Here is a 27,819-nt window from a genome sequence, read left to right on the forward strand (position 1 = left end):
ATTACACATTACATATCTATATATATATAAAGCAAATATAGCATTCTGACACAGGCAAGGATAATCCTTCACCAAATGCTGACCACCACTTCTTATTTACAGCACTGCTGTGCTTTCTCCTGAAGCAGCAGTTTTCTCAGAATATCATGCTCTTGCACTTTTTAAAGCAAGAAAAGTTGGGCAATCCTGCACCCACTGTCATGATTCAGGAAAATACTAGACCTCACATAACTTGTTGGGCTCAGGAGGTATAGGCTGGTCATCTGCTAGTCTGCCAATCCCTGACCACATCAGTCTGTAAACCAAAGTATCCTCGGGCAAGACCGTGAACCCCGAGATCCTCCTAATGCGTTCAGCGGAGTGTAAATATAAGATGTAGTATAAAGTGCTTTGAGTGTCTAAGTAAAGAAGAAAGTGGAGCTATGACAGAACCAGTCCATTCACTATAACTTTTTTCTCAGCACCTGTAAACTGTTGTTTTCAAGCCCTGAAATTTTCCTGACTTGGGCCACGTTTGGATCAGACATTATTCAGTCTTTCAGCTCCTTAGTACGATGTTTGGTTGTGCTGACGTGAGAGCAGTGCAGGTAATAGTTTGGTACGTTCACTGCACCTAAGTGTATCTTTACAAATCAAAAGTAAACTCTGCAATTTAAGTGATTGGATCATTTGGGCTGTAGATGTTTTGCCTGAATATTACTGCCCTTGTTTCTGGTATAAAACACTGTCTTTTATTGATGTTTCATTTATTGCCTTTAAAGTTTATACATTTTGTTTTTTATTTTTATCAGCTAATTATACTGCTGTCTTTCTTGGCCAGGACACTCTTGTAAAAGAGATTTTTAATCTCAAGAGTCACACTTTCCTGGTTAAATGAACATTGCATAAATAATAAAGAAGGGAAACTAAAGTTCTGTAAAAGTGCATTATTAGCCCTCTTAGCTTTCCTCTTATATCTTTACTTCACTATCTGCAGATCAAACAAACTCAGGATGAGGAGAAGAAGCAGCTGACTGCCCTGCGAGATCTGATCAAGTCCTCCCTCCAGTTGGACCAGAAGGAGGTAAGCAGGTCACACCCTACCACACAAAGCCAAATTTGAACTCACAACTTGCCAGCCCAGCACAAACTCAGCTGTACTGGGCTGAAAACAGGCCTGACCCAGTCATCCCAGTCATTCTGAAACCTCCTTTTTTTTTCACGTCCTCTCACTCTGGCCACTACCAACTTTTGGAGCTTGTCTCCAGCAGCACCGAGCGAGTGCCCAGTGCTGTACCATGCTGGTAGCCAGTGTGTGGTAGGCTTTGCTGGTGACCAGCGTTGTGCCTCACTGGCTGCTCAGTGGAGAGCCACTCGCTGCCCGACTCTCACACACTTTCCAGCACTCATACTTGCCAACCTTGAGACCTCAGAATTAGGGAGACATTGAAAAGGGCTGTTGGGGGGTGATAAATACATTTTACAGTGTTTATTTATCGGATAAAATACGTTAAATGTCACCGTTATTATTGGCTGGGGTGTCCAAATTCAGAGGCTGTGTGAAAACCCCGGAGGAACCCTCCCGAGGGATTAATAAAGTTCAATTAATCTAATCGAATAACTTTAATCTCAGCCAAACCGATTTACTCACGAAGAAATAAAACACTGAAAAAGCCCAACAATAACGTTTTTAAGTTATCAAAGTGACTTATATATCACGTTTAACCCGAGTAGCGAAAGACCGTGGGGGTTTGAAAACGATGTGTCAGGAGTTTGGTGTTCTCGCCGGCTCAGATATTTGAAGTTTACACAGCTACAATCTCACCAGAAAATATGTTAAAAGTTTTTTTGCAACCCAGAAAGGGAAATAAGAGCAATATTAAAACTAAATAGCTGCTGCCATTGTTGGAAACTGGAATTGGCTGGGCCGCGCTATGAATTCTGCGATATGGTTTTTCAATTTTGTTGTCCGGGTGGAAAATCGGGAGAAATTCGGGAGAATGGTGGCTCCGGGAGATTTTCTGGAGGGGCACTGAAATTCGGGATTCTCCCGGAAAAATCGGGAGGGTTGGCATGTATGCCAGCACTGCTGGCTCGTTTTACTTATCAGCACAGGCTGCTTCGGCTGTGCGTTAGCTCACACCCTCTCGGTTCACACTCTCGGTGTGCCTGTCTGCATGAAACAATATATACAGTTTTTCACATTTCAGTTATTCTGTCTGTAGCACCACTTTTAGACAATAAGCACAGAGGATTGTAGGTTTGGTTAACACACGGGCAGGTAGCACACTTTCTCGCACCTGAGCCGGATCTTTCACGCCTCTCCCCTCTATCTCCCCCTCCTCTCTGCCTTCTGCTTGTCTGGAATCAAGTCTAGAAGAGTAAGTGTTGGTGCATGTTGAGCATGCTGGCGTCTGTGTTCTTCAGCTTGACAGTAGAGTGCTTTATCCCTGTAGAGATGTTGCAGAGCATGCCTTTTACCTCCTTTTATTTTTAAGTCTTCACTCTTGGTTTGTTTTTCAGAAGCACTTTGATGTCAGAGAATCCTTTTTGTGTGTGTGTTGTCTATGTGTTGCATGTCTTTATTAAGCCTCTCTGTTCTGTGCACACAAAGTGTTTATTTTGTGTTATGGTGTGGGTTTGCGCAGGACTCGCAGAGCAAGCAGGGTGGCTACAGCATGCACCAGCTGCAGGGAAACAAGGAGTTTGGGAGTGAGAAGAAAGGCTACCTGCTGAAGAAGAGTGATGGGTAAGCTGCTAACACAGCGAATAAATAAAAAAACGCTGTAGTGTGCGTTCACGACGCATTAAAATGTAAAGCAGGCAGGAAATATCTCTAATGATTGACCCCGCCCCTTCGCCTCTCACAGGCTGAGGAAGGTGTGGCAGAGGAGGCAGTGCTCAGTGAAGGGGGGCATCCTCACCATCTCTCATGCCACAGTGAGTACACACACACACAGGCACAGCTGCTCATATGAACCCCGTGACCCTCAGCACTGACTGTGCGGATCAAAAGGAGAACATCATGTGGGGAGGTTGTGTTTTTTTTCTCTCTCTCTCGTCACAATCTGGAGGCTGGCACAGTGGAATTGACATAAATGGGTTGTCATGGCAACCTTGCCTCACCCTCTTACCCCCCCCTTGCTGCCTGCTGCGCCTCGGTGACTCATCTCAGAGCGAGTGTGAGGGTACCGCCACCGCTGCCGCTCTTGTGCAGCAGGCAAGTTTCAGTGTGATGTTTTCTTTCCCGCTCCGGACCTCGGGAATCTAACGCGGGGCTCGTATATCTGGGTTAATTCTGTCAACCGCCGGCCACTGAGGTGTAACCTACAGAGCCTCGAAACTCCCACGGGACCAGCTGGACTGTCGGGGGGGCTTAGCGCAATCAGTAGCTCTTAGCTAATTGTGGCAGAGCAGTGGCAGGTGTCTCATCACGCTCGGACAGTCCATCTGTTAACAGGAAACGATGCATTGTTCAGGAATTTATTATGTTTTTGGTGCTTTTAGTGTTTGCTGAAAGCTCCTCTTGAATCTTACTTACGTCAGTGTGGTCATCAAAAACATTTGAACCTTGTCAATATTAAAAGCAAGATTTTCTGATTGAAATTCCTCTTACAGCTTATAAATACAATTCAGATTAAAGTGACCCCCCCCCCCTCCAAAACAAACAAATAAACAACCTGATAACATAACCAACAAATAAACTGAGCTTCAACATTAACTTGACTTTTAATATTATTTAAATGTATCCAGGAGAATCGATTTAGCAATTAGTATCATTTCTATGTGATTTATTAATTCAGACAGCTTTGACAAGTCGGCGCGAGACAACTATTGAAATGTTGTTTTATTAATCCTTTGGGGGAAGGTTGGGGTGTCGAGAAGGGCATCCTGCACAGAAATCTGCCAAATCAAATCTGCAGAGCTACCAGCTGTGGCTTATTTTAATATATGCACTTATTATTTTTAATTAAATTCTTTCAGCCTTGCCTTTTGTTATAGAGCACAGCAGGTACTGGATATATGTCTTTACCAATATTCCCATACCTGTATTCAGTTCAGTTTAGTTCAGTTTTTTTCCTTCAGAGCTGCCTTAATTTTTCATGGCATAGATTCAACAAGGCGCTGGAATCATTCCTCAGAGAGTTTGGTTCATATTGACGTCGCAGCTTCACAATCTTGCTGCAGATTTGTTGGCTGCGCATCCATGATATGAATCTCTTGTTCCACTGTACAGTACAGTGAACCATCAGTATCTCACAGCAGTCCAGACTTCTGCTGCCCAGCTTTGGCGAGCCCCTGAGAACTGTAGATTTTGATTTTGTGGGATTTTTTTGTAAGAGAGGTAACAATGGCACATCACTGCTGACAGTGAAATTCTTAGACTCAGACCCCCCTCAGTATAGCACACAAGGAAGCAATATTGCACTAACACTCACATGTAAACTAGACTGCTTTTTAGTAAAAATAGAAAAAAAAATACAAATACTATAACAGCTGTAGTGCAGAGATAAAACGTCAAACGTATACATGATAAGGTTCCCAAGTTTTTGTTTTTATTGTCCAGTTTTCACAAACTAGTTGGCGACAAGCTGTTAGTTGTGACGCTCGTCTGCTGGTAGGAAATCAGAGCTTCTTTGCTGGACAGACAGTACCTTCCCTAACTGTGCATAGCAGAAAGAAAATAGCCAATAACACAAATGCATCTTTGTACTGGCAGATTATATCAACCCACTGATTGGGACTGGTTCCAATTTGCAAGTTAACTGTGTGGTTTGTGCGTGCAGATTAAAAGTAGGACGGCTTATATGCTGCAGAAACCCCCAAACTTCCAGAATTGAGCTTGAGGAAGACACGCTTACCACAAACCACACACGGGGGTGAGAAGCAGAGTTTATACATATATTCTGTTGTTTGTAGCTGAAATACTGAACAGAGCAGATGTTATCCTCTCATAAAGTGTTTACATCACCAGGAAACCTTAGATGTGTTTTATTTGTCGTTATGCTAACAATTTGACTCCGGGGACTCTGGGTCAGTCATCGCTGCGGTCAGACTGAAATACCTCAACAAATAAACTAATGGCGCTCCCTTCAGCCTCAGCTGTACTTTGTGTTTAGAGCTAAGTAGCAGATGATGGCTAATGGTCAACACCATATCTGCTAAACACTAGCATATTGTCTCTGTGAGCGTGCCGGTGTTAGCACAGCCTTACAAATCCGCAAGCATGTCTGTGTAGTAACAGCCTGTGGATTAAATCAGATAAATCATCCCTGACGGCTTTAAGCATACATGCAAATGTTTGAATTCAGCCTTATTTACTTCTAACCGGTGAGGATTGGCAGCGAGTCGGGCGTGTGGGATGAGCTTGGTGGAGTTGGCACTCTGGCGGCTTATTTCCCAGCAGACACAGCAGTTGCTCCAGCTGTAACACAGCGGGGAGGATCAGGATGATCGCGACTGACGTGAACGTGAGCTTTGTTGTTTTGAACTTTCACGCTGCTGCTGCAAAGACGCTCTGAGGAAGTGGTCGCCTGTGATGTGAGAGGAAAATGTTTTCTCTTGTTGCGTTTTGTGATGGAGGAACTGAATCTTTGACCTCAGTTTCTAATTTAGCCCACTGAGCGGTTATCATACTGAGCTTGTAATCGTTTTTCTCTGTCCGAGAGCAGTTTACCGCCGCTTCAGGTTTTTCCCTTTTCTTCAGGCCTCAGTGCAGATGAACTTTAGGTGGCTTTAGTTGGATGTGGCATCTTGCCAGCAGGCTAACACCAACTCCAAGGCTCATAACAGCCTGTTAGCATTTCATTAGCACGTGCCCTCGTCCCCCCTCTGCCCGGGCACTGGCAGGAGACAATGCTCAGTATGTACGTGCCAACTGGACCCAATTATTACAGTACACAGCCCAGCCAGCTCAGTCCACTGTCTTAATGGGGGCACCTTGAGTTCAGCTTGTAGTTCGGACCGCAGAAGCTTTGTTGAATAATAAAAACATGACTTGATACAATTATCTACGAGAATTATGCAAATCCTTTTAAAATGAAAATATACCCACCATCTGGTGGCTCCAGCTACTCAAACATGAGCATTTTTCTCTCCTTTTCTATATAATTTCTTTTTGTTGTTTCTGACAAAATGAACAATATGAAGACCCCTCAGTTTGTGGGAAACCCAGAAATGTTTTTCATTCACCAAGTCAGCAAAACGAATTGTGCATATGTTACTCATGTTCTATTTCCTACTTTGTTGTGTTTATGCGCAAATTGTTCTGGGAATCCATGCTACCTGACAAACCATCCTACCCGTTGTTTCTGCGCATGCGCACAACATGAAATTAAGTGCCAAACCAATCCTACCTTTGTGAATGTGACCGAAAAGCATACTTTAATGGGTGAAATGAAGTGGCAAACCATCCTGGCTTTATGAATATGAGCTACAAGCTTACTCTGATGGGCAAAGTTAAGTGGCAAACCATCATACCTACTTAAATTTGTGCTGGAGTTACTCTGTGAGGGCAGAAATGTGCATAAATTACTTAAGGTAGGACGTTTTGCCAAAGTAGGATGGTTTGTCAGAACACCGGATCTGGAAACAAGATGGGCTCTACTGCCAAACATCAAAGGAGGTTTCTGTGCATTTCTGTTATCACTGTTACACCTGTAAAAACACATCTGGGTCACTCTACGTGGACAGGAAACAGACTTGAAATAAAACATTTTTTAAAGTGTTTCTTCCCTTCAACCAAACTTTTACTTTCACCCGCCATATTTCTGCATGTACAGCGTCAACAATCGGGTGGATTGTGTGTGAAAATGTTTGCACACTTTGAATTCAGCTTGAGGAGGAGCCTTGATCACTTGTTGAGGCCTCTGTGAGGCTGTGCTTGCTGTATTAGCTGAATGCTAACATGCTCACAATGACAGTGTTAAATGCTGATGCTTAGCTGTGTTCACGATTGTTGTAATTAATCGGCACTACAGCTAAGGGTGATGAAGTTTAACCTTTATTTGACCGTATGATGCAGAGAATAATCCATTTATTTGGTTCACAGTTTGACGACAGCATCATATTAAAGATAAGACTACATGTTCCAGGACACAGACGCACAAACATACGGCCTTGCATTCATTCCTGCATACACACTTCCAGAGACGCTAACTTATAGCAATGACTCTTCAGCCGCTTCGTTTAAAACAAACCAGAGATTCGGCCGACCTGATAGGCTGAGGAAGTTTGTTCCAAACATTAGGAGTTACAGCCCTAAAAAGTGTGGAACAGTTTAAGGGCTGCTGCATGTGCTGAAGCTTGGCCATGTAGGGTTTCATGTGTTCTCAATAATTTTCTTTTTAAATGGATTCTGAGTTTCACTGGATGCCAGTGAAGGGAAGCAAGAACAGGGGTGATATGTGAGCTGTGGCTAGTTACCACTCAGACTGAAGGCTTAAGGGCCGAGCGGGTGGGCGGCGTGGACACCCAACTGTTTGAATGAAACCATAGATGCATCTATGAAACATCCTGCACGAGTTCTTGTGAACCCAAGTGTTCAAATAGACCTTTGACAAAAATAACAGGCTATGATGTATAATCGCTCGTGTCATGACAATGCCGGTACTAATACGTTGTGAGGCGTTTCAGTGGTGACCTGGCCAGGTGGGTGTTCTTGAACTTGCACTTCCAGGCAATTTGTGCCACCTTAAGACGCTACTGCCAGGAGGCTTAGCCTAGCTGCTGCGTTCTGGACCAGTTAAAGACTGGCTGAAGAGAAAGGAGAGGGAATCGGACGGGAGAAAATTAAGGCGACTGCTAAAAGTTCTAAATTATTGGGTGGCAGTAGAGGTTTGAGTTTTGCAAGGATTCTTAGATTCAAAATTCAAATGCAGGGGAATAATATTGATAGCAAAATTCCTGGTGGGGATCGTAAGAACTGGAAATTAGAGCCTCAGTTTTGCCGGGATTAAGATGAAGGGAATTTGAAAACATCTAGTTATTAACCCCTTAGCAGTCCTACAAATTTACAATTAGTCCCCTAAACCATCCAATGTACCGTGGGCGGTACGTCCGACTGCTAACAGGTTAATGGCAGTGAATTATTCAATGAGGTAGGAGAGGCTGACGGGTCGCCAGCTCATCCAGGTGATGATATTACCCACAGATATTACTGTTTCTGTGGGTAATACGACGATGATGTCACTGAACGATGAAAAGTGATCCACACAGTCACTGCAGTTCATCCGAGGAACACCAGCTTACATGCATACACGTGTCGACTGCTTCTCATTTTGAGATGTTTGACTGAACTTAAATCCCCAAAGCAACGAAATATTTATGTCCCTGATGTGAGGACGGTGTTGTGCTTGTGTGTAATATTTCCACTGTGGTCCAGTGTGTGATCTTTGTGTTTGTTCTTACAGTCCAACAGGCAGCCAGTCAAACTCAACCTGCTCACCTGCCAGGTGAAACCAAGTACTGAGGACCGGAAATGCTTTGATCTCATTTCTCGTAAGTTACACACACACACACACACACACACACACACACACACACACACACACACACACACACACACGGTCACGCACTTTAACGCATGCCTGAATGGCTCGGTGACAAACACTTGTAATATGATGAGAGTTGCCTCTTGTAAAAGGACCTGTGGAAACTCCACATGCAGTTTTCTTTGTATAATAGTGTATTAAGAACACAGATAAGCGTTAGAATCGTTTGCTGCATGCTGGCTATCATAAATGCAAAAGTAGACATTTGCATTTTTTAACTCCACCGTTTATTGTTTGCAGATAACCGGACGTATCATTTCCAGGCCGAGGATGAGCAGGAGTTTGTCATGTGAGTACTTCAGGGTAACGACAGACACATGATCCTCGTTCTGCTTGTTATCGCTGTTTGAATCAGTCTGACACCACTTCGCCTCAGTCTACACACCCATTTATTCTTCTATGTGTGATCTCGCTAAAGGTGTCTTTAGCTGTCAGCTAAAGGTTTTTCATTAATGGGACGCCGGTTAGTCGCCGGTGTGTCGCTTCATTGTCACTCTTGAGCACAGGAAGTGTTTTTCACTTTGTAGAGAGCAGTGAGGCTGCGGCTCTTTGGCAGCGAGGATGGCAGTGGGATTGGTGGTCTGGAGTAATTCAGGTCGCTGTAACTTCATACTGTTGCTTCCCCATACCCTCACGCACGAGCAGACACACATACACAGGAATAACCACGGTTGTGCTACCTATTTAAGAGATTTAAATTCGTTTTACAGCAGTGTTATAGTGACTGCACATGAAAAATAAGGAGGTGTGATATAAAAAAGTGCCTTAGCGTTGTTCACTTTTGCCGTTTCCGTTGAAGTCGAATCGTATTTATGACACAAGAAGTCATATTGTTAATTGGCGAGTTGTCTGTGTAGTCAGACTCCATGAGGACAAATTTAGTCGTCATTGTGGCTAAAAAAACAAGCGTTAGATAATTTTTGGGAACTATATAAAAGCCTGTACGTTGTGTTTTTTGAGTTACAGGAGCAGTTCTGCAGTGCAGAGTATGCCGTCTGCATTCATGTGAAATTTGAATAATTAATATGTCACAAAGACACGGCTTTGCTTTTACCATGTGGGAGGACGAACAGAAAGTTAAATTTGTAAATTAAGGCTGGTTGGTCAGAGTAAAGCAGCTGCAGGCACGTTAAACTGTGCAACAGTCGTTTTTTGGTGTCTGCGGTAACCATGTAACGTCGCTAATTTGTCATCGTGTTGTGGAAACCGGCCGCCTCAATTTTCCAGAAATTTCAAGTGATCTGTTTATTCTCATGTGAAAATCTGAAAGACCGAGCGTCTACTGAAAGAATAAATATCACAGATTCATCCAGTGGAAGTACGCGGTCAGTGTGAGCGGCGGACTTAAGAATGAGTCAGAAAAATATTTTTAAAGCATGAAAAATTCACCCAGATTTTACACGACCAGTGTTTAAAGGCCTTCACTTCTCGAAGCTCAAAGCGACCTCACTTTAACTTAAAACAAAGGCCACAACACTAACATAATAAAATAAAACACAAATAACAATGAAAGAATAGAACTGAGAAACTGGGATTAATCGATTGTCAACGTATGTATGTGATTTTTAATGAAACTATTAACCCTGTTAATATAATACACGTTTAAGCAATAAAGTGTTATTTTAAAAGCCAGATATTTGTTTAATATTTAATTTTTTTATTTTTTATTTTTTAAATTGTCACAAGGTTCAATTAAAACTCCATTTTAAAAGAAATTATATTTTGGTGATTTTTGTTTTCATGCTTTACAGGCTTTTTAATAGCTTGCCCAACAAACAGGAGCTGGGATGAGATCAACAGTTGCGTACAGATAAACAAAAACAGTTGAATGCAGTGTTGTGATGGCGTTGTTGGACATAAGATGTGATTCCCCCGGAGCCGATTCACTCATAAACACAGAGGAGTGAAAACAAACCCGAGTCTGAATACTGTCGATCTGCCACTCTGTGATGCTGTGGCTGTTCTTCCTCTGATGGTGGAAACATTCTTCCAGCCTCGCTGTGGCTTTGCCTCTTCGCTCAGTCCTGCTTGAACACTTCATGTTGCTTGTAGTCCTTTGGGATGCCACTCGCGGCTCTGCTCTGCTCCTTCCGTCACGCAATTCCAACTGCAGTGGTGTCGGCGATGGCGTCGTCTTCTTTGTAGTTCCCTTCAAATATTTAGTGTTTCATAGGGCGCTCGCTTCACGTAATCACGCTCTTCCGCAATTAGGCCGGCAGCATATTATAATGCATATTGTAAGCAAACACGCAAACACTTTTGGCCTGGCATCTGCACACCTACGCATTAGTGGATTAAAATATCTTGTTTTTCCACACATGGAGATAAACAGACAATCGAATGCATCGGTTTGTGTGCCCACTGTCTGTCTGCTCTGAGAGGGGATTGAGTGGCAGTGACAGAGGAAGGGCTGCGATCGGCTGCGTGTGTGCAGATTGTGCTTTGTGTAGTGAAATGCAGGAGGTCGTGTTTGTACGCCCGCCTCGTTGTAATGGCCACAGGCCTGCGTGGGTGCATTGGTTCCTCTTTAACCTTTTCGAAGAAACCAAAGAATGGGCAAATATTTGTGTGTTTTAGCATCTTTGTAAAGCAAAAATGTAACATAATCCCTCCTTTTAGCTTCCCTGTTGCTGCTTTTCTGTGTATTTTTGTGATTTTGATGCATTTAGACAAGATAAAAGGTCACTGAAGGCTTTAAGAACCTGTGATGGGCGCTTTCCTGACATTTTATCACAAAATGATGCTATGCTGAATTGCTCTCCTTAACTTTACCCCTAGCTGTTTTTATCTCAATAAAGTAAAACTTTATTTTATTGTTTGTAATGTCTCTAACAATGTTCCCTCTTGCAGTTGGATCTCGGTGCTGACCAACAGCAAGGAGGAGGCGTTAAACATGGCGTTTCGTGGCGAGCAGAGCAGCGGAGGGGAGGACGGATTAGAGGACCTCACCAAAGCCATCATAGAAGACGTGCTGCGCATGCCGGGCAATGAAGTCTGCTGCGACTGTGGAGCTGCAGGTGTGTTTGTGGAGCTGCGTGAGTCCATTTAAATGTGGACCGTGTTTTATTTAAAGCCGCTCTCCTGTCTCGGTAGCTTTACAATGTCACCGCTGCCTTGAACTCCGTGTCCTTCAGTTAGATGGTTGCTGAGCGAGCTACACTGCAGTGTGTGTGCGCGCATGCTGGTGTTGTTAGCATTCAGGACGCAGCTCTATCCCGATACTCCCCCTCACATTAGAAAGCAAAGAGTCAGCACTCAGGAGTGCCGTGGACACTCAGACCCTCTGACTCTCAGCACACACAGGCTTGCATCCACACACTCCACTCTGTCTGTATAAACACACACAGCAGCTTGCAGAGTACTGGGGCGGTGGACTTTATCTCTTGGGGGAGAAAAAAAAAACATTTCTGGGCTTTGAGAAACAACATCATTACATCACGATGTTACATAAGTCACACACGCTTCGTCGACCCCTGCGGTCCTCAGAGAGCGGAGGTAATTTGTCATGTCTGCTCTCTTGTTGCTGCATCTGTTCATATACATGGCTTTGGCATAACACATGTTCCAGATGTGGATTTAAGCATCTGATTCCTGTTGTTTTCCTTTATCTGACTGAGAAGGTGACGCCCGTGCTTCCCTTTCCTCAACACATAAAATTAATTTGGTGGTTGAAGGACCTTTTTATGACTTTCAAAGGTCATCTCGTTGTTCCCTCTGCTGCTCATTCGATGCTCTGACTGGAAATTCATCTGTAAGATAGCATTAATCAGCTATAGAGGACCCATAAATTCACAATGCATCTGTTAATTGTGTTGTGTAAATGTGTGCACGTGCCTTCCTGCAGTCTGTGTTTGTGTGCATGACTCACCGGGTTATTGGGCTGTCTCTATCATTTCCACCAGCCTCCTCTGGTGTTAACTTGTCAGCTTCAGACAGAGCAGCACCCCTCGCCTCACAGCATCAGCATCACTGAGGTCACAGTTTAAAGCTTCCTTAATTCCCCCGGATTGCATCAGAACATCAGTCAGCAAAGTCGCTCAGTCTCTGGAGGTTTCGAGGATCTGCCACATCTCTGTGCGCGTGCGCCTTTGTGCTTTGCAGTGGTGATGCATTAATAAATAAAGTCAATGAATATAGTGGAAAAATAAGCTGTGGTTTAGCAGCTCAATCAGGGCTAGTTTATTCACAAGATGGTTGTTTTCTGTTGCAGTGATTTGAGGATATGGTACATGTGGACATGCAAAGCCTAACTGGCAGTTTATGCTTAGTGCTGTTACCCTTACAAATGGTCTGGCTTTACATGCATTTCAGTGTTAATGCAGGACCACAGATATTTCCAGAAAACTGAGGGAGAGAGTGTTGCATCAGTTAGAAAAGATGAGACATTCTGTGGAGGAAGAAAAAAACCTAAGCAATCGCTTTGTTTCCTGTTTCAACTTCTTCTTTTGTGTCATCAGAGTCAAGCACGCCTCAAGCATCGCTATAAATGTTTTTGTGGCGGTTTTAAAGTCACAGTGCTTGCGGCCAGTGACTAGTGCGGCAAGCATAACGCAATACAGAACAGGCATCAGTTATATAAGAAGTCAGGAAGAGCTTGAAAAGAGGCATCTGTAGCGGAGGTGGGTTGCAAAGCAGATTGCAGGGCAGCAGCAATTTAAAAAGGAAATAAAACTGCATGCTGCATGTAAGATTTGCTACATGTGGGGAGGTTTATCAGCTGAGCCCTCGATGCTGTCGGATAGGGTTGTCAAACATAAGGCCCGGGGCCCAGAATTGTCCCGGCAAAGACTCTAATCCAAACCACTAGATGGTACTGGAAAATGTGAATGAGCGCATAAAGTTTGGACTTCAAACTCTATTTTCATACATTTTACAAAATTTTTACTGATGGCTGAAGACCTACCTCATTGCTATTCATACTATACAGAAGTAATTAAGTAATAAATAAAAGTCATCTAAAGGTTTCTGTTTGTTTGGGTTTGTTTTGTTTTTTGTTTTTTTACACAGTATGTGCACAGTGAAAACATTGTTTTTAAAGCAGCATTTCTTTATCATTTAGAAAAACTGAGATTTATTGTTAAAATTGCACTTTTTGTATTAAAATCTGTATTAAAGTCTCAGGAATTAAATACATACTTAAAATTTAGACTGGAAGAAAGGAGAGTTTCTTTGATTCGGTCAACTTAAGATCAAAGCGGGCTGTATATGTGGCCCACAATGTAAAATGAGTTTGACATCCTCACTGTAGGAGGTCAAATCACCACCTGTTTATATATCAGCCTCCTGTAGCCGTAATAACTTGTATTACACTGTTGTCTGTAGACCCAAAGTGGCTGTCCACCAACCTGGGGATCCTCACCTGCATCGAGTGCTCTGGCATCCACCGAGAGATGGGAGTCCACATTTCCCGCATCCAGTCCATGGAGCTCGACAAGTTAGGAACCTCAGAACTCTTGGTGAGTCAGACGAACGGCCTGTCGAGGGAACTGATCTTATTTTCGAGGCACACCCTTCACTGTTTTCACCTGAAATATGAGGAATCATGAAAGAGTATTGTGAAGACAGGATGGAGCCAATTTTAATCTGTAAAGCTGCAGGGATACATCATGTGTCTTTCTTTGGTTGCTGATGTTTCCCTTCTTTCTCCCACAGCTGGCCAAGAATGTAGGGAACAGTAGCTTCAATGAGATCATGGAGGGAAACCTCCCCTCCCCATCACCAAAGCCCACTCCCTCCAGTGACATGTAAGTTTTATATATAAACAAATCTTTATCTCTCAACTCAACTCTCTAACTTTTTTTTGACATTTTGTCCACAGGACAGTGAGGAAGGAGTTCATCAACGCCAAGTATGTGGACCACAAGTACGCGAGGAAGACGTGCACGTCTGCGGCAGCTAAAATGATCGAGTTGTTTGAGGCGGTTCAGTCCAGGGACCTGCTGGCACTTATTCAGGTCTATGCGGAGGGGGTGGAGCTTATGGAGCCGCTTCCAGAGGCAGGACCGGTGAGTCAAAGAGACATCTAAAGGTCTGATTTATCCAAAGTTAAAAACACGATAAGATAATTTTGTTTCAAACATTTTTTTTTTTATGGTGTCGAAATCAATGTCAGTAGAGGTGAATCGAAAAATAAACATTAGTGCTTTTAAAGACTGACGGTGTTAGATTTGTCCAACAGTTGTCTTAGTCTTATAGATAGATAGAACTTTATTAATCCCTTGGGTAGGTACCTCTGGGAAATTCTATAATAAGTCATGTTTTTTGAAACTTTTTAGTTATTTGTTTAACTTGAAGGAAATCTCTCTTTTATTGTGTGTCCACAGTTTAGGAACTGTAGACTATCAAAGTTTGCAGAAACCTAAATTATAGGACTTTTTATAGGTCCTACAGGGCAGAAGAGAAACTTTTTATTGGCAAAAAAAGCTCTGGTGTACACAACGTACTGTTAAAGAAAAGGCTCTAAAAGTGGAACATAGCCCAGAAAATGGATCAACAATGAAGTCCAGGCTTTATTAACTATATGTTATGGAAGAAAAAAAAAAGAAATACTCTTGGAGGCAAAATAGAATAATTTTCAGTCATATTTCCCTTCAACTTGCTGCCTAGGACATCTCCCCAAAGTGATGCAATGCGGAAAGAAAATGGAGAAGCGTAATCTTGTGATTATAAGAGAGTAAAACACCACATCTGCTTTGTAATAGCACTACACATAAAATTGCACGCCTAAAACAATTTGCTGAAGATCATAAAATTGTGCCTTAAAAAGTGCATCTTTACAGATGGGGACCATTTATGCCAGTAAAGCAGAACATTATATCCAACTCTGACGACACCTCGGTGATCTGTAGCCAGCTACAGATCGCACTGTCAGGTAACTCTAAGCCAAAATCAGCCACAGGGTTAAAAGTTTAAAAGGCCAGTAGAGGGTCATACAGCGAGCAGAAATCACAAATAATCAAGAAAAAAAGCACATGAATGAACCCTGTATGGAAATGGGCAGTAATTAAACCATTAAATGGCTTGAGGAGCTCAAATGAATTCAAACATGAACACTTGAAGCCAGAGCTGTCCGCTTCTCCTGACAGGACTATGCAAAAACATGCCTGGAATCATAACACGTGCAGACTGCGACGCTCAGAAGCCGCCTGGTCAGTGCTCTGTGCGTGTTCCTGCAGTGGTTTCATCCTCATGTGTGGTTTCTTCCCAGCAACACCGCCGCTGCTGATACGTTCTTGCCAGCTGGTGAATTATTTGGCAGTTAGAAATGGGTGTAACAGTTGGAAAATTCTGAGTCATCCGGGTTAACTTCTCCAGCAGGTGGTGATAGCCAGCAAACCTCCACCACATTGCAGGGCATCATGTGTTTTGAGTCCACATATATTTAGATGGCGACATCTGTAGCGGCTCAGTTCATGCGTCTGTTTTTTATTTCGTGGTTCGGCTTGTTTTGGGGTTTTTTCCCCCTCTCGCTTTTGTTCTCTTGCCTTTTTGCTGTTTTTAGGCAAAAATGAAAGTTGAATAACAAGCAGTGTCTGGTGAGGATACAGTACCGTGAACAACATGCGTGATAAGACTTAATCTGACGTAAATGGGTCAAGGTTTTATAACCCGAACACGGTCGTTCCCTAATGAAAAATTAAGTGCACAATGCTGCAGAGGAATAAAAGAGGATATCGTCTGGTGACGGAGAGTGGGGGGGTGGTGCTGCTGAACGCGCTGTGAAGTCTGACTCACCGATATCTGATCTGCTGCTGTCAGTGCATCCGAAGGGCTGCACCGTGACTTCCCACCCCCAACTCAAAACACAGACAGCGTGACAGCAGTGCGTGATTAAATCCGACCCCCTCTCAGATGCCAACAGATCCACTAAATTTAAGCGTTAGCTCCATATGTTTCGCCTTTACCTCCATCTTTAATGCTGAATCTAAAACACCACCACCTAGATCCAGCTTTGGTGCTGCAAGGCAGATGAAATAAAAGCAAGAGACTCCCAGGAATGGACAAAAGCCGGCATCGGGCCTGCAGAAGTATTATTTTTAGGAGCCATTTTGTTTACTGCAGCTTGTTTAAATGCTGAAAGAGTCGCAGACAGAAAGAGAATACAGAATGGATGCTCCCCAAGATCGCCCCACTGAGTCTTTGCTGTGTTTGATGGCCCCCTGCAGGAAGCTGGAGAGACTGCACTGCATTACTCTGTACGGACTGCTGACCAGACCTCCCTGCACTTGGTGGACTTCCTTGTGCAGAACAGGTACTTTTTGTTTTTTAAAGAGCTGCTAAACCTTTTAGAAAATGCAGCTGCGTGCATTCAGCTTGGCTCAGGAGGAGTGCAAAGAGCTGTTCAACTTTCATAAAAACACACGCGAGTACTTTGGAGTAAAATTGTGTATAAAACAGCACAGCTTGGTGTAAACACTCTGTATTAAATTTGATCCGTCTGTCTGCTGCGAGTCACTTTCTGTGCTCTAGTCTAATAAAGCAGTGCAGAGGAAAAGCTTCACACGGCTCAGCTCAGATTCCCACAAGGCAAACAGAAATGGGTCAAGCACTTGTTCTCTGCCTTAATTTATTCCTCTCCTTTCAATTGTTTACCCACCACTGCTCCAACTGCACACAGTCTCCACTGCTGAACTGAGACCCCCTCATTAATTAAACCCATGTCTAGGCCTTGTCTTTTAATATTTTTTTTTGTTGCCTTCATGGGAATTGCAGAAGATCTAAAGATTGCTACTGCGCCATTAGCTGTAGTTTGTAGTTTTTCTTGAATGATTTAATGTCTCACCTCTACTCAAGATGTCTAATGTGCTGTTTCCAATCCTCTTCTTTCATGCTAAACCTCAAAATCCTGAGCAATAACATATTAACCTAAAGCTGCAGGACTGTGGAAAACACCCTCAGGCATGTGACCTCACTGCGCGAGTCTTGTTGTTTTTGTTTTTTTCCTAACTCAGCGGTAACCTGGATAAGCAGACGGAGTGGGGGAACACCGCCCTGCATTACTGCTGCATGTACGAAAAGCCAGAGTGCCTCAAGTTACTCCTGAGGGGCAAGCCTGCCACCGACATCAGTGAGTCACACGCCGAGCTTCGTCCTCCAGTTAATGTCATCACCTATCAGACTCCTAACTGTTGATTGTCCGTCCTCGCCCTTTCAGCCAATCAGAACGGAGAGACGGCGCTGGATGTTGCCAGGCGACTGAGGAACACTCAGTGTGAGGAAGCAGTAAGTATAGGACCGACCAGCTGGACATCTTAGTAGATCATTAAAGGCCCAGAAACATTACACAAACCCCCCGTCCTCCCCCCAAACATACACACAGCCACATAAAGGGTGTTCATCAGTTACCGGGCAGTTTAGTGAGAACACTAGATGGCAGTCAGAGGTCTCTCCAGCCGCGGGCGGTAGCAGCAGCAGAGTGGAAGTAATGGTTGATATATGTTTGTTATTAACAGTCATATGAGCAAAGAAGACAGAAAAACACTTTAAATGCTGTTTGGAATCTCTGAAAAATAAACACAGTTGGACAAATCTTTTATTGTTACAGGAAAATGTGCCTATAACAACATTTTATTTACATATTAACTAGATTTGTACTTGAATTATATCTGTGATTAAGATTATTGGCTATTAGCTCGAGCACATATAGACGATCTAAGTTATTGATCTTTGTGTCACACATAAGTCCTTATGTCCTCAGATGTAATTAGTGGTAAGCCGAGGGGACTTCAGTCTATTTCACCCGCACCTTTCCCGACAGGTAGACAGTATAAAAGGTGAAATCATCCTCTGTACTGACATCAAATCATTAATTTAGAGCCAGATAGTGTGCAGCATGTGTTTATTTTACTAGTGCGTGCCCATGCCGCAGTGTTATTTGGTCTATTTGTGGATTTGGTAAGCTGATATTTTTAATCACACTGAGAAAAGTAAAAAAAAAAAGTATGGAGTTATCTTGTTTATATGAATAAAGATAAATATTGGACTCGCTGTGTGATCATACACAACAAAGTGTATTTACCTCTTCGTATGATTAAGGGACCACAACCACTTATCATCCAGACACTGCCCACTGCCATATGAAGTATATAATGACAAACTGGCAGGCAACACTTTGTCTGAATATGCACCCATGCAGTAGAAAGGGATTTCGTACGTTAGCTTTCTTTACAAATGTGCTTGCACATTTTTAAAAGTCTGTAACATCCTGGAAAAAAGCTGATTTGAAATCTCATCTCCACACCTTCACAGCGCATTTATAGTCAGCTGTTGATTTGACATTAAACTTGTAAATACAGTGAACTTCACTTCATAGGCTGAGTATTGATAGTGTAAATGTCACAGTTTGCAGCAATGAAAAATAATATTTTTCTCTAAATAAAATGTTTTGTTGTGAAATTAATCTGATGCGATGCTTTTATGAGGTGTTGCAGGTGCTTAAACATTACAAATGGGTCATTTTTGCCTGTTGCTAGGTGGTTGCTAGGCAAAATGATGACATCATGAGAACCTGCAGGGGCCTAAAATATATCTGTGTGCCAGTTTTAGTTGCAATCATGTAGCAGGAATTTACAAGCAAACAAATTTTCTGTGTTATGGTAGAATTTCAGGTCTGGTGCCTCAATAAAGAAGATAATTTTTATTCCAGTTATTTGTAAAAATAAATGAAAGACTGAAACATAAATAAAAATTAAATAAATAGAAACTATTATCTAAAAAAAATCATGTTGAACTGTTACTTTAGCTATGTTTTTTTCCTCGGTTTGATAAATTTGTTTAGCAGTTGTGTTGCAGTTTCATATTTCTGTGCCTTATTTTATATTTAAACAATTTTCAAAATCCCTCATCATATTTATTCCTCACATTTACCCCTTTTACAAATAAATTTAATTCAATATTTTTCCTGCCCCCTCCTTTTTTAACATACCTTCTCCCCCTGAGTTAATACCGTATATCTGTAATATCTCCATGTCTATACAACCTCCAGATGTTCATGTTTGTGTCCTGTGCATCATCAGTGGCTGCAGAGAGCAGTTAAATCTCCAAGTCTCAGGGTTTTTTTTAGTTTAATGATGTGCCAGACAAGAGAAAAGAAGTAAATAATAAAGCCAAATCAGTGACTGTTAGGATAATGGGTGTTATTGACTGGGTGGGCAAAGCTGTGGATTATTATTGAAGGTACACGTGTGGGGAAAAGTAAATAACATCTTTAAAATCTTACTGTTTGAGAAGAAAAAGAAATAATAATAATAATAATAATACATTTTTTAAAAACTGCTGTTGTTTTTTGTGTTCACAAACTGGATAATTACTGCCGTCTAGAAAAGAATGATGACTGATGCTCAGCACTCACTGTGGCTCTGACTCAGTCTAACCTGTGACATTAGTCTCTTTACGCTGCCTCATTATTTCTTATTGCGCTGCTTCTTCTTCCCATTCATAGTTTTTGGGGGCTTTAATTAGCAGCCAGTTTTGATCCACCTTCTCTGTCTCGTAGCCGTAATGATCTGTTTGTGTAGAGCTGCAGTTTGAGTTAACGGATTTGTTTGTGTGTGTCAGCTCGTGCAGGCCGCAGAGGGGAAGTTCAACCCGCACATCCACGTGGAGTACGAGTGGAGCCTCCGACTGGAGGAGATGGACGAGAGCGACGACGACCTCGACGATAAGGTCTGAGCACGACGCCAAATTTAACAAGGAATCTGGTTATGAGTGAGGCTGAAGGTCAGATATGACTGTTCAGATTTCCTCTGCAGCCCACTGGCTGTCTGGCTTTGTGCTTTATTGTTGTTGTTGTCGCCTCCACATCACCAAAAAAAGAACTTCCCCATAGATTCATATATGTAGAGCACGGCTGTGAAGCTCATTTTAGTACATACGTGGGTCACATGCAGATAAATTTGACCTTAAATGAGCCAGACTGATGATAATCTATAAAGAAAACATTTTTTTGGGGTTAAGAAGTCAAAGTACGTTCTGAAAATGTCCACATTTCTGGATTTCAGTATTTGGCCAACCTAAGGTCATTACACAGATATGTCATTCTAGTAAATCAGCATGGCTGGGTACCGTTCAGCCTAAGAAATTAATCTGTAAACTTTCCTAATATAAAAAAACTGCAATTTTCTGTTAATTCGAAGAAAATGTTCCATTTTTCCTGTTGAATAAAATGTGAAATTGTCCACTGATTAATTTATGTTGAAAACCCACCTAAATTTGTGTGTTTTTGATGGTTTCTAGTATTTATCTTTGTGTAGTTTAAAACAACATTCACCGGTTCAGATCAGACTCTTTAATGACCCGGTTCTGGTCCCCGGGCCCTATGTTTGACACAAGGTTAGTATAATTAGCTAAAACTAAATAAAAAAACTACAAATAGATGTGAAAAACAGTTTAGCTAATTTAATAAAAATAAAAAGCAGAATTTTAGAAAAAAATAAAAGCTAAACGAAATGGTTTTGTGAAACCGGGAAAATAAAATTTTTATTATTTGTTATTTTTGTTAAAAAACTGTAATATAATTTGCCTGATGAGGTTTGATAGACGTGTTTGAGACTCTGGATGTCAACAAGATTTGAAAAGGTTCTGCGTTTTTGTTGTGCTGAACACAGAAACTCATTCAAACAAAACTAAAACTAATCATTTCCACGCAATAAAAACTACTTAGAAAATACACTATTAGAATAAATCTGGTTTGACACCCTGATGTAGAGGCTGAAGTTAACGGTGGATGCAGATGCGTCTTCCCTTTAGAGTAGGTTAAATGCACCGTGGCGTAATGCGGCATGAGTCAGGAAAACGGTTTAATGTTGTAGAAAAAAAAAAGATAACTGAAGATTTGTAAGACTATAAAAATGGAGAAATAAGGCGAGCTTAAGGAAATGAGACGGAGTGTAGTGATGCTGTGTCATTTGTAGGTCAGAACAAGCAGATGTCGGGCTTTCTTCGACAGGCTTTTACGCTTTAAGCAACAGCAGGTTAGATGTAAGCTGCAAACTACTCCAGAACCATACTCATCAAACTGCTCTACTAGGGCTGTTCGATATAACGATATATATCGGATGACGATAAAAAAACGTCTATCGTTTCATTTTACGCTATCGTTTGTTTCGTGGTGTTGCAAAATAAACTGTTTACGGTAATATTTTTTCATGGTTTTGATGGTCACTGTAGTGGCGATATTAATTTCTTAAAGTTCTCTCTTTCTCTTATATTTTATATAACCACACTACGGACGGACAAGTGGCTGTTTTTATGCGTTGTCGCTAGCAACAACGACGGTAAAGCATCGCGTGTCCGCTTGTTTATGTTCCACATAAACCTTTCACAATAAAGCTCAAGATCCTGTTGAGACTTTTAAAAATAAACTGAATCACGTGAAAGAGCAGATTATTTACGGATGAGAAGTAAAAAAGAGCCGCCAGGTGCTAAAAAATAAACCTTAGACTCAAACGTTAGAACAGGCTTTTCCCCCGCAGCACGCCGTGTAATAAATACTCAAAGAAAACGGCGGCCGTTACAACTTATGTCTGAAAATGTATAGTTTCATGCATCGGTTAAAACACTCGACTCCAGCTACATGACGCGCAGCTGGAAACACTTCCCGCAAGTCGAGCTGCCTGAGATTCACATAATTTACAGAAAATGTTACATTTTTGTGATTTATATCGTTATGGGACGATAGAATTCTTATATCGGGATATGAGATTTTGGTCATATCGCACAGCCCTATGCTCTACATAAAAGCTACGTTTGTGTCGGTGGTAAGCTGATATCAGCTCATAGTTCTGGCTGAGCAACATCATCTGTCAGGCTCTGCAAAGGATACCAAATGTTGTAGACTTGAGGCATTATTTTAACACTTCAGTTTGCAAGCCTGCATAGAAAAGTGACTGAAGTAGTTCATAGTGACTAAAAACCTTCTCAAAGCAACAGTTATTTGTCATCTCTGTCTTAAAAGCATTTCAAAATAAAGTGTAAAAGCTCCCTTGAACATCGCTAAGAATAATACTAGAGGTTCAGCATTACTGATGGCATGTATATTTTAGTCATCTTAAAGCACAAATGTGTAATTTTTTTTTGTCGCAGCATCAGTTCTGTAGTATTACAGAGGAATTTTGTGATTGGTAAGTGGTTAGCCAGTGAGTATATTCTGTATAATCCTCCTTTATGACTCTTAGAATTATTTACAGTTTACAAAAAACATATTTTAATAATTATGACCTAAAACTAGCAGGTGAGCTCATAAAATCATCATGGAAATGTTTGGAAACGAGCTGAGGGGCTTTTTACCAAAAATCTAGACGTCTGCTTGTAAACAGAGGAGTCTCCACCTGCTGGCCACTGTAAAGAATGCAGGTTTGGGGCATTTCTGCATTGGGTGAAAGCTGCATCGATCTTTTATCGTGTCTATGCTCAGGTTACAGTGACTGATGTCAGCTCGGTCTCATCTGTCATGTGTCCTTCTGCAGCCCAGTCCCATCAAGAAGGACCGCTCCCCGAGGCCTCAGAGCTTCTGCCACTCCTCCAGCCTCTCACCCCACGACAAGCTCTCCCTGCCGGGCTTCATCAGCCAGAGGGACAAGCAGCAGCGTCTCTCCTACAGCGCCTTTACTAACCAGATGTACAGCGCCTCCACCGACCTCAGCTCCTCCCCGGTGGCCGACGGGCCGCCGCTGCCACCCAGGAACCAGGGCAAAGGTCAGACCTAGCTGCTCCGAGCGGCTTTGAGCCTGCATCGGTTTTCCGACCGCATTCAGTTTTATCAGGCTCTAGCTCGAATAAATTCAGGAGGTCACATTCTGCTAATATCTCCTTTTGCAAATGTCAGCCTGTGATGCAAATGGTCTAAAGGTTGTATGCATGCTCTGCTGTGGCTGATAACTGTGGAGGAAAGATGGCCTGTGGAAATGACTTTATTATGTCTGTTAATGTTTGATTATTTGCAGTCAGGATAAGGTTTGTGGGAATGCTTTGTAAATGACTTTAATGGAAAGTTCCTTCTTTGTGCTGTCAGTCAGTTTCCACACCCTGCAGTGGTATGCAATTTGTCAGCACACAGATCAGAGGGCGGGAAGCGGGTGTCATTAAGATTGCTTACACTGTAAACGTTCAGGAAAACACGGCTGTAGCAGAGGGCAAGGTGGCAAAGGAGGATACACACTTACTTAATCGTTAGCCTGGGCAAGGTATCCACAGAGTGTACTGTGGGCGTGCTGTCTCTGCAATATTGGAATTAAAAATAACACTCCTCCCCCTGTGGACCTGTACTAGCTTTCTCTGAAAACACTGCATAAGCTTAACTCTGCCAGCATCCATCTTAACAGTCATTTAATCCATCGCATAGCATTCAAATCTTATTTTTCCTAAAGCAAAGGGGTGTGAAATTTCACTTGTTTCCAGTTCAAATTAACCTCTTTCTGGTGACCCTTGGCTAAGCCTGCTTTCCACAGTAGCACAACAAGCACCCAGTGTGTAAAAAGGAGAGAAATTATTACATAAAAATGTGAGACGTTGAATCAAAATGTGAATTTTTTTTAATACTATGGATACTAAATTTCACACAGAAGTAGATTACAGTATTAATCTACTTCTGTGTTTGCTTCTCCAGCCAACACATCTTAACAGGAATTATGCAAATTTTCAGGCCCCTGAACTCATTAGTTTCCTTAAAAATGAAATGAATTAAAGGAAAAGGGAGTTTTATCTTCTAGCATCAGTTTTAAAGGGCAATTTTAAAACCCCGTCATCTGGAAAACTACTTGAACTAAGACCTTAATTTTATTTATTTATTTATTTTTTTAGATATCTCTACGGTGGCTCAAAAAATAAGCTCACGTTAACACAGAGTGATGGATGAATTCCCTAAAATGTTTGGACGTCTGATCTCTGACAGCAGAGATGGAAACTAGAGTTCTCTCTCATTTTCACAATATGACTTTTTGAAGTCCTCAAAAGTCATTCACCCACACAGCTCAGTTAGAGGATGTGATGTAACGCCTCTCTCCCGTACAGCAGCCACAGTCTTTGGCTGTTATACATAACTATGAGCATATCACAGAAGTTCAAGCAGTGCTTGTTATTGGTTTAGTAGCTGGGGATAGTAGCTAATAGCTAATGCAGCTTTATATTAGGTATGTTTGCTCCCTTTGCTTGAGAGTACAGATGAGCGTACTAAGCTATACAAACACAATTTTTCCATTCATATTAATTTTAGCATTTTTTTCTCACATTTTTATCTTTGGAAAAGCAATGACAAATGCTCGTAGGTACCAAGTATCTTCCTCTCTTCCTCTTCCCCTCCGCGATCTGATATTTCTGTCAGTGTTGTCCCCAAAACATCATAATCAGAACTGACCGGTCGTGCTTTTGTAATGTCAGAGCTTTACGCCTGAGAAAAAGTTCCTGCGCACGGGGAAATGTTGTTTTTGAGACCATAATCTTTGCTTAAACCCGGCTGAACTGTGTCCATTATGTCTAACAAACAGAAGATTAATAATTCCACATTTACTTTTGGTTTCCTGTTGGTCACAAATCCCAGTGTCACGGGTGAAAGTCCACCATAACCTTATCTATAATTAGCCTTTATCGCTTCAGCCACGTTGTAGTGTTTTTATCCTTGATCGTCACAATATGATTGGTCAGTCTGTCCAGTGTTTATGATGCTTAAGGGACAACGCCTGCGGCTGTGTCAGAGACGTCTTCTCATGTGAACTGTGCTTTGATCTTTTTAGTTCCTGTCCTCCTAAATGTCCCTGAAGAATGAGCATTAATATTTCTCACAGGTTCAGCTACCAGTAAATAACCAAAACAGCACTGGAAACAAGTCATTTTATGCAAAAATAAGATTAAGAGGGAAAACATCATAGATGCATTGAGAATATCACGCTAACCCTTCATTGGCGGCGCTCTCTCTTTCTCCCTCTCTCTCAGTGGGTGCTGAAGAGCTGGCTCCCCGGGGGGCGGCTTCACACCGTTTCTCCTCTTCTTTTTGTTTTCTTCTTTTTTTTGCTTTGCTTGCCACTGATAAGATTTCATCTTGTTATTTTACAGCATGTGGGAGCAGCTCTTTTATAAGACTGACATACTGTAGATTCTCTCCCACACTCCTCATCTCGCTCTGTTTTCTTTCTCTTTTTTGTTTCTCTATTCTTTCAGCTCCACACTTGGCATTCCTTGGCTCTCATTCGCACTACGCCACACTGGCTGGCACTCGACCATACATCAGTGAATATCCTGGTTTTATGTTCTCCCTCCTTACTCGGCTGTGTGCCCCACATACAGTTGTCCCTCAGTTGTTTCTTCCTTTTACAGCTCACTTTTACGGGGTGGTGGCATTTATTTAAGTGAATAACGGCACCACATAGGCAAGCTTTTAATTATTTATTGCCTATGTGATTTTTTTAAATTCTTTTTTCCCACCATCCATGGGCTGTAAACTCCTAACCACAGCTGATTCCTCTCTGGCTGAGCTCTCTATTAGCTGCTTTCACCCTACTCTTCTCTGTACTGGTGACCAGTGACTGCTTTGGAGTCCCAGTAGATAAAGGCAGGCGTATTTAAAAAATAAAAGTCCCCGTCCAGACACTCCTGTGTGTATTTATATGTTCAAACAATATTGTTTTACTTGCATTAACTTGTCTCCTCCTCATTATCCTCTCCTTTATCTCCTTTACCTGTTATTTTTTTTATTTGTTTATCTTTTTGGTGGGCTTCATCACCTCATGTGTCTTATGTATCGCTCCTCCAGCTCCTCCCCCATCCGGCCCTCCCTCTTCACTCACACCAGGAGGCAGCTCCACCCTGTCCAAGAAGAGACCGCCGCCCCCCCCTCCTGGACACAAACGCACCCTGTCCGACCCACCCAGCCCACTCTCTCACAGTCCACACAGTAAAGGGGGCGTAACCGGGGGTGAGATGCAAGCACACGTTCTGTAACAGTAGGGCTGGTTTCACTCAGGCGTGTGGTTCCAGTCTGAAGATAGAAGATCACGATTCTCCAGAGAAGTTTTGTTCATTTTTTTAAGTTAATTTCACTTAGGAGAGGAAAAACCGAATGTTAACTCTGCGTCCACTTCTAGGTTTTTCCAGAGCGTTTTGAGTTCATGCGCTCTTACCCAGAGATTCATAGGTCATGTATCCCACCGGAGGTAGATTCCATTGAATAATTACCACCTTAAAATGTGTTTTTAAAGCTAATAAGTGGACATAGTTTCGATTTTTTTTTTATTTTAGCTGATTTCTTTTAGTATTTTGACTTTTGTTTATTAAGTTCCACAAACTGTTTCTTCCATTTTTGTCTCTTATGCAGTCTGAAGAGTCATAAACAGTCCCTCTACACATCCTATACATTTCTGTAGAGCTGCATTTGTCGAGTAATTTGTAGTTAATATCTACTGGATGTCCAGTCCAATCCAACTTTATTTAGTAAGCACTTTTAAAAAAACAACATAGTGCTTTCAATTTAAAAGACACCAATAGAATATAAAACACTTGTTTGTTTGTTGTTTTTGTTTTTTAAAGGAAAGTAAAAACCAGTAAAACGTGAAAATAACAGAAATAAAATAATTCAAGTAAGTTTTATTTTATAGCTCTAAATCACAACAGCAGTGACGTCAAGGCTCTTTATAGTATAAATATTATAGCAAAGACCCCAACAACTCCATAATCTGATGACCCCCTTTAAGCAAACACTTGGCGATAGTGGGGAGGAAAAACTCCCTTTTAACAGGAAGAAACCTCCAGCAGAAACAGCCTGAGAGAGGCCATCTGCCCCAACAGGCTGGGGGAGATGGGAGAACCAAATGTTTTGTCGCTGAAAGCATTAATCCACAAAAACTTAGCATTACAGTGTAGCAACGATGCTTCAACCACTTAGACTATTTAGACTCGATGTCTCCAGCTGTTCGAGTCCACATCAAAGTATAATCGTGTCGTTAGCCTCTGGCGGGAAGTTTTTCAGTTTTCTGGTTTAGCCAGATGTTACCCGGGCCGAGCTGTTGTTTACAGTAGCAGCTAAATTTTAAAAAGCTAACAAAGGACAGATTTTGGTGGAGTTTAATCGATGATTCTGAAATTGTATTCTAGCAAATATGTTCAACCAAAGATCGCTAGATCCTGATTGGCCAACAGCATTTGGACTACAAATTGACTACAAATGGTACCAAAAATCTGTTCCTTTATCTACAGTCTGTATGTTTAAATATATACAGAGAACTTCCATATGGTTGCATTATAAACTATCTAATTCACAACTTTGTGAACATCCTCAAATCACCATTCAGAATAGCTTTAA

At 41.9% G+C, this 27,819-nt stretch overlaps 1 protein-coding gene and 1 long non-coding RNA gene across 7 annotated transcripts in view; one reads left to right on the forward strand and one right to left on the reverse strand.

Annotated features, from left to right (window-relative positions):
- Positions 1-27,819, forward strand: part of asap1b (ArfGAP with SH3 domain, ankyrin repeat and PH domain 1b) — an 80,621-nt gene that overhangs the window by 48,030 nt on the left and 4,772 nt on the right. The window contains exons 9-25 of one of the 6 annotated variants that reach the window (XM_042220976.1): positions 977-1,063; positions 2,352-2,360; positions 2,628-2,728; positions 2,850-2,919; positions 8,391-8,478; positions 8,772-8,820; positions 11,382-11,548; positions 13,854-13,987; positions 14,184-14,275; positions 14,350-14,536; positions 16,697-16,782; positions 17,483-17,598; positions 17,686-17,753; positions 20,088-20,195; positions 22,997-23,225; positions 25,683-25,751; positions 26,275-26,436. In XM_042220976.1, the coding sequence (XP_042076910.1) occupies positions 977-1,063; positions 2,352-2,360; positions 2,628-2,728; positions 2,850-2,919; positions 8,391-8,478; positions 8,772-8,820; positions 11,382-11,548; positions 13,854-13,987; positions 14,184-14,275; positions 14,350-14,536; positions 16,697-16,782; positions 17,483-17,598; positions 17,686-17,753; positions 20,088-20,195; positions 22,997-23,225; positions 25,683-25,751; positions 26,275-26,436 (1,822 nt within the window). The remainder of the gene's footprint in view (positions 1-976; positions 1,064-2,351; positions 2,361-2,627; positions 2,729-2,849; positions 2,920-8,390; positions 8,479-8,771; positions 8,821-11,381; positions 11,549-13,853; positions 13,988-14,183; positions 14,276-14,349; positions 14,537-16,696; positions 16,783-17,482; positions 17,599-17,685; positions 17,754-20,087; positions 20,196-22,996; positions 23,226-25,682; positions 25,752-26,274; positions 26,437-27,819) is intronic. The other 5 variants (XM_042220979.1, XM_042220978.1, XM_042220977.1 and 2 more) reach the window with 5 other exon arrangements.
- Positions 11,891-13,559, reverse strand: LOC102310740. The gene is made up of 2 exons (XR_315814.3): positions 12,400-13,559; positions 11,891-12,280 (listed from the first exon to the last, which is right to left on the reverse strand). It is a non-coding gene; the product is annotated as an uncharacterized LOC102310740 (long non-coding RNA).

Source organism: Haplochromis burtoni, unplaced genomic scaffold, assembly GCF_018398535.1.
Source record: "Haplochromis burtoni strain Fernald_Lab_line unplaced genomic scaffold, NCSU_Asbu1 Contig_58, whole genome shotgun sequence".
Taxonomy (NCBI): domain Eukaryota; kingdom Metazoa; phylum Chordata; class Actinopteri; order Cichliformes; family Cichlidae; genus Haplochromis; species Haplochromis burtoni.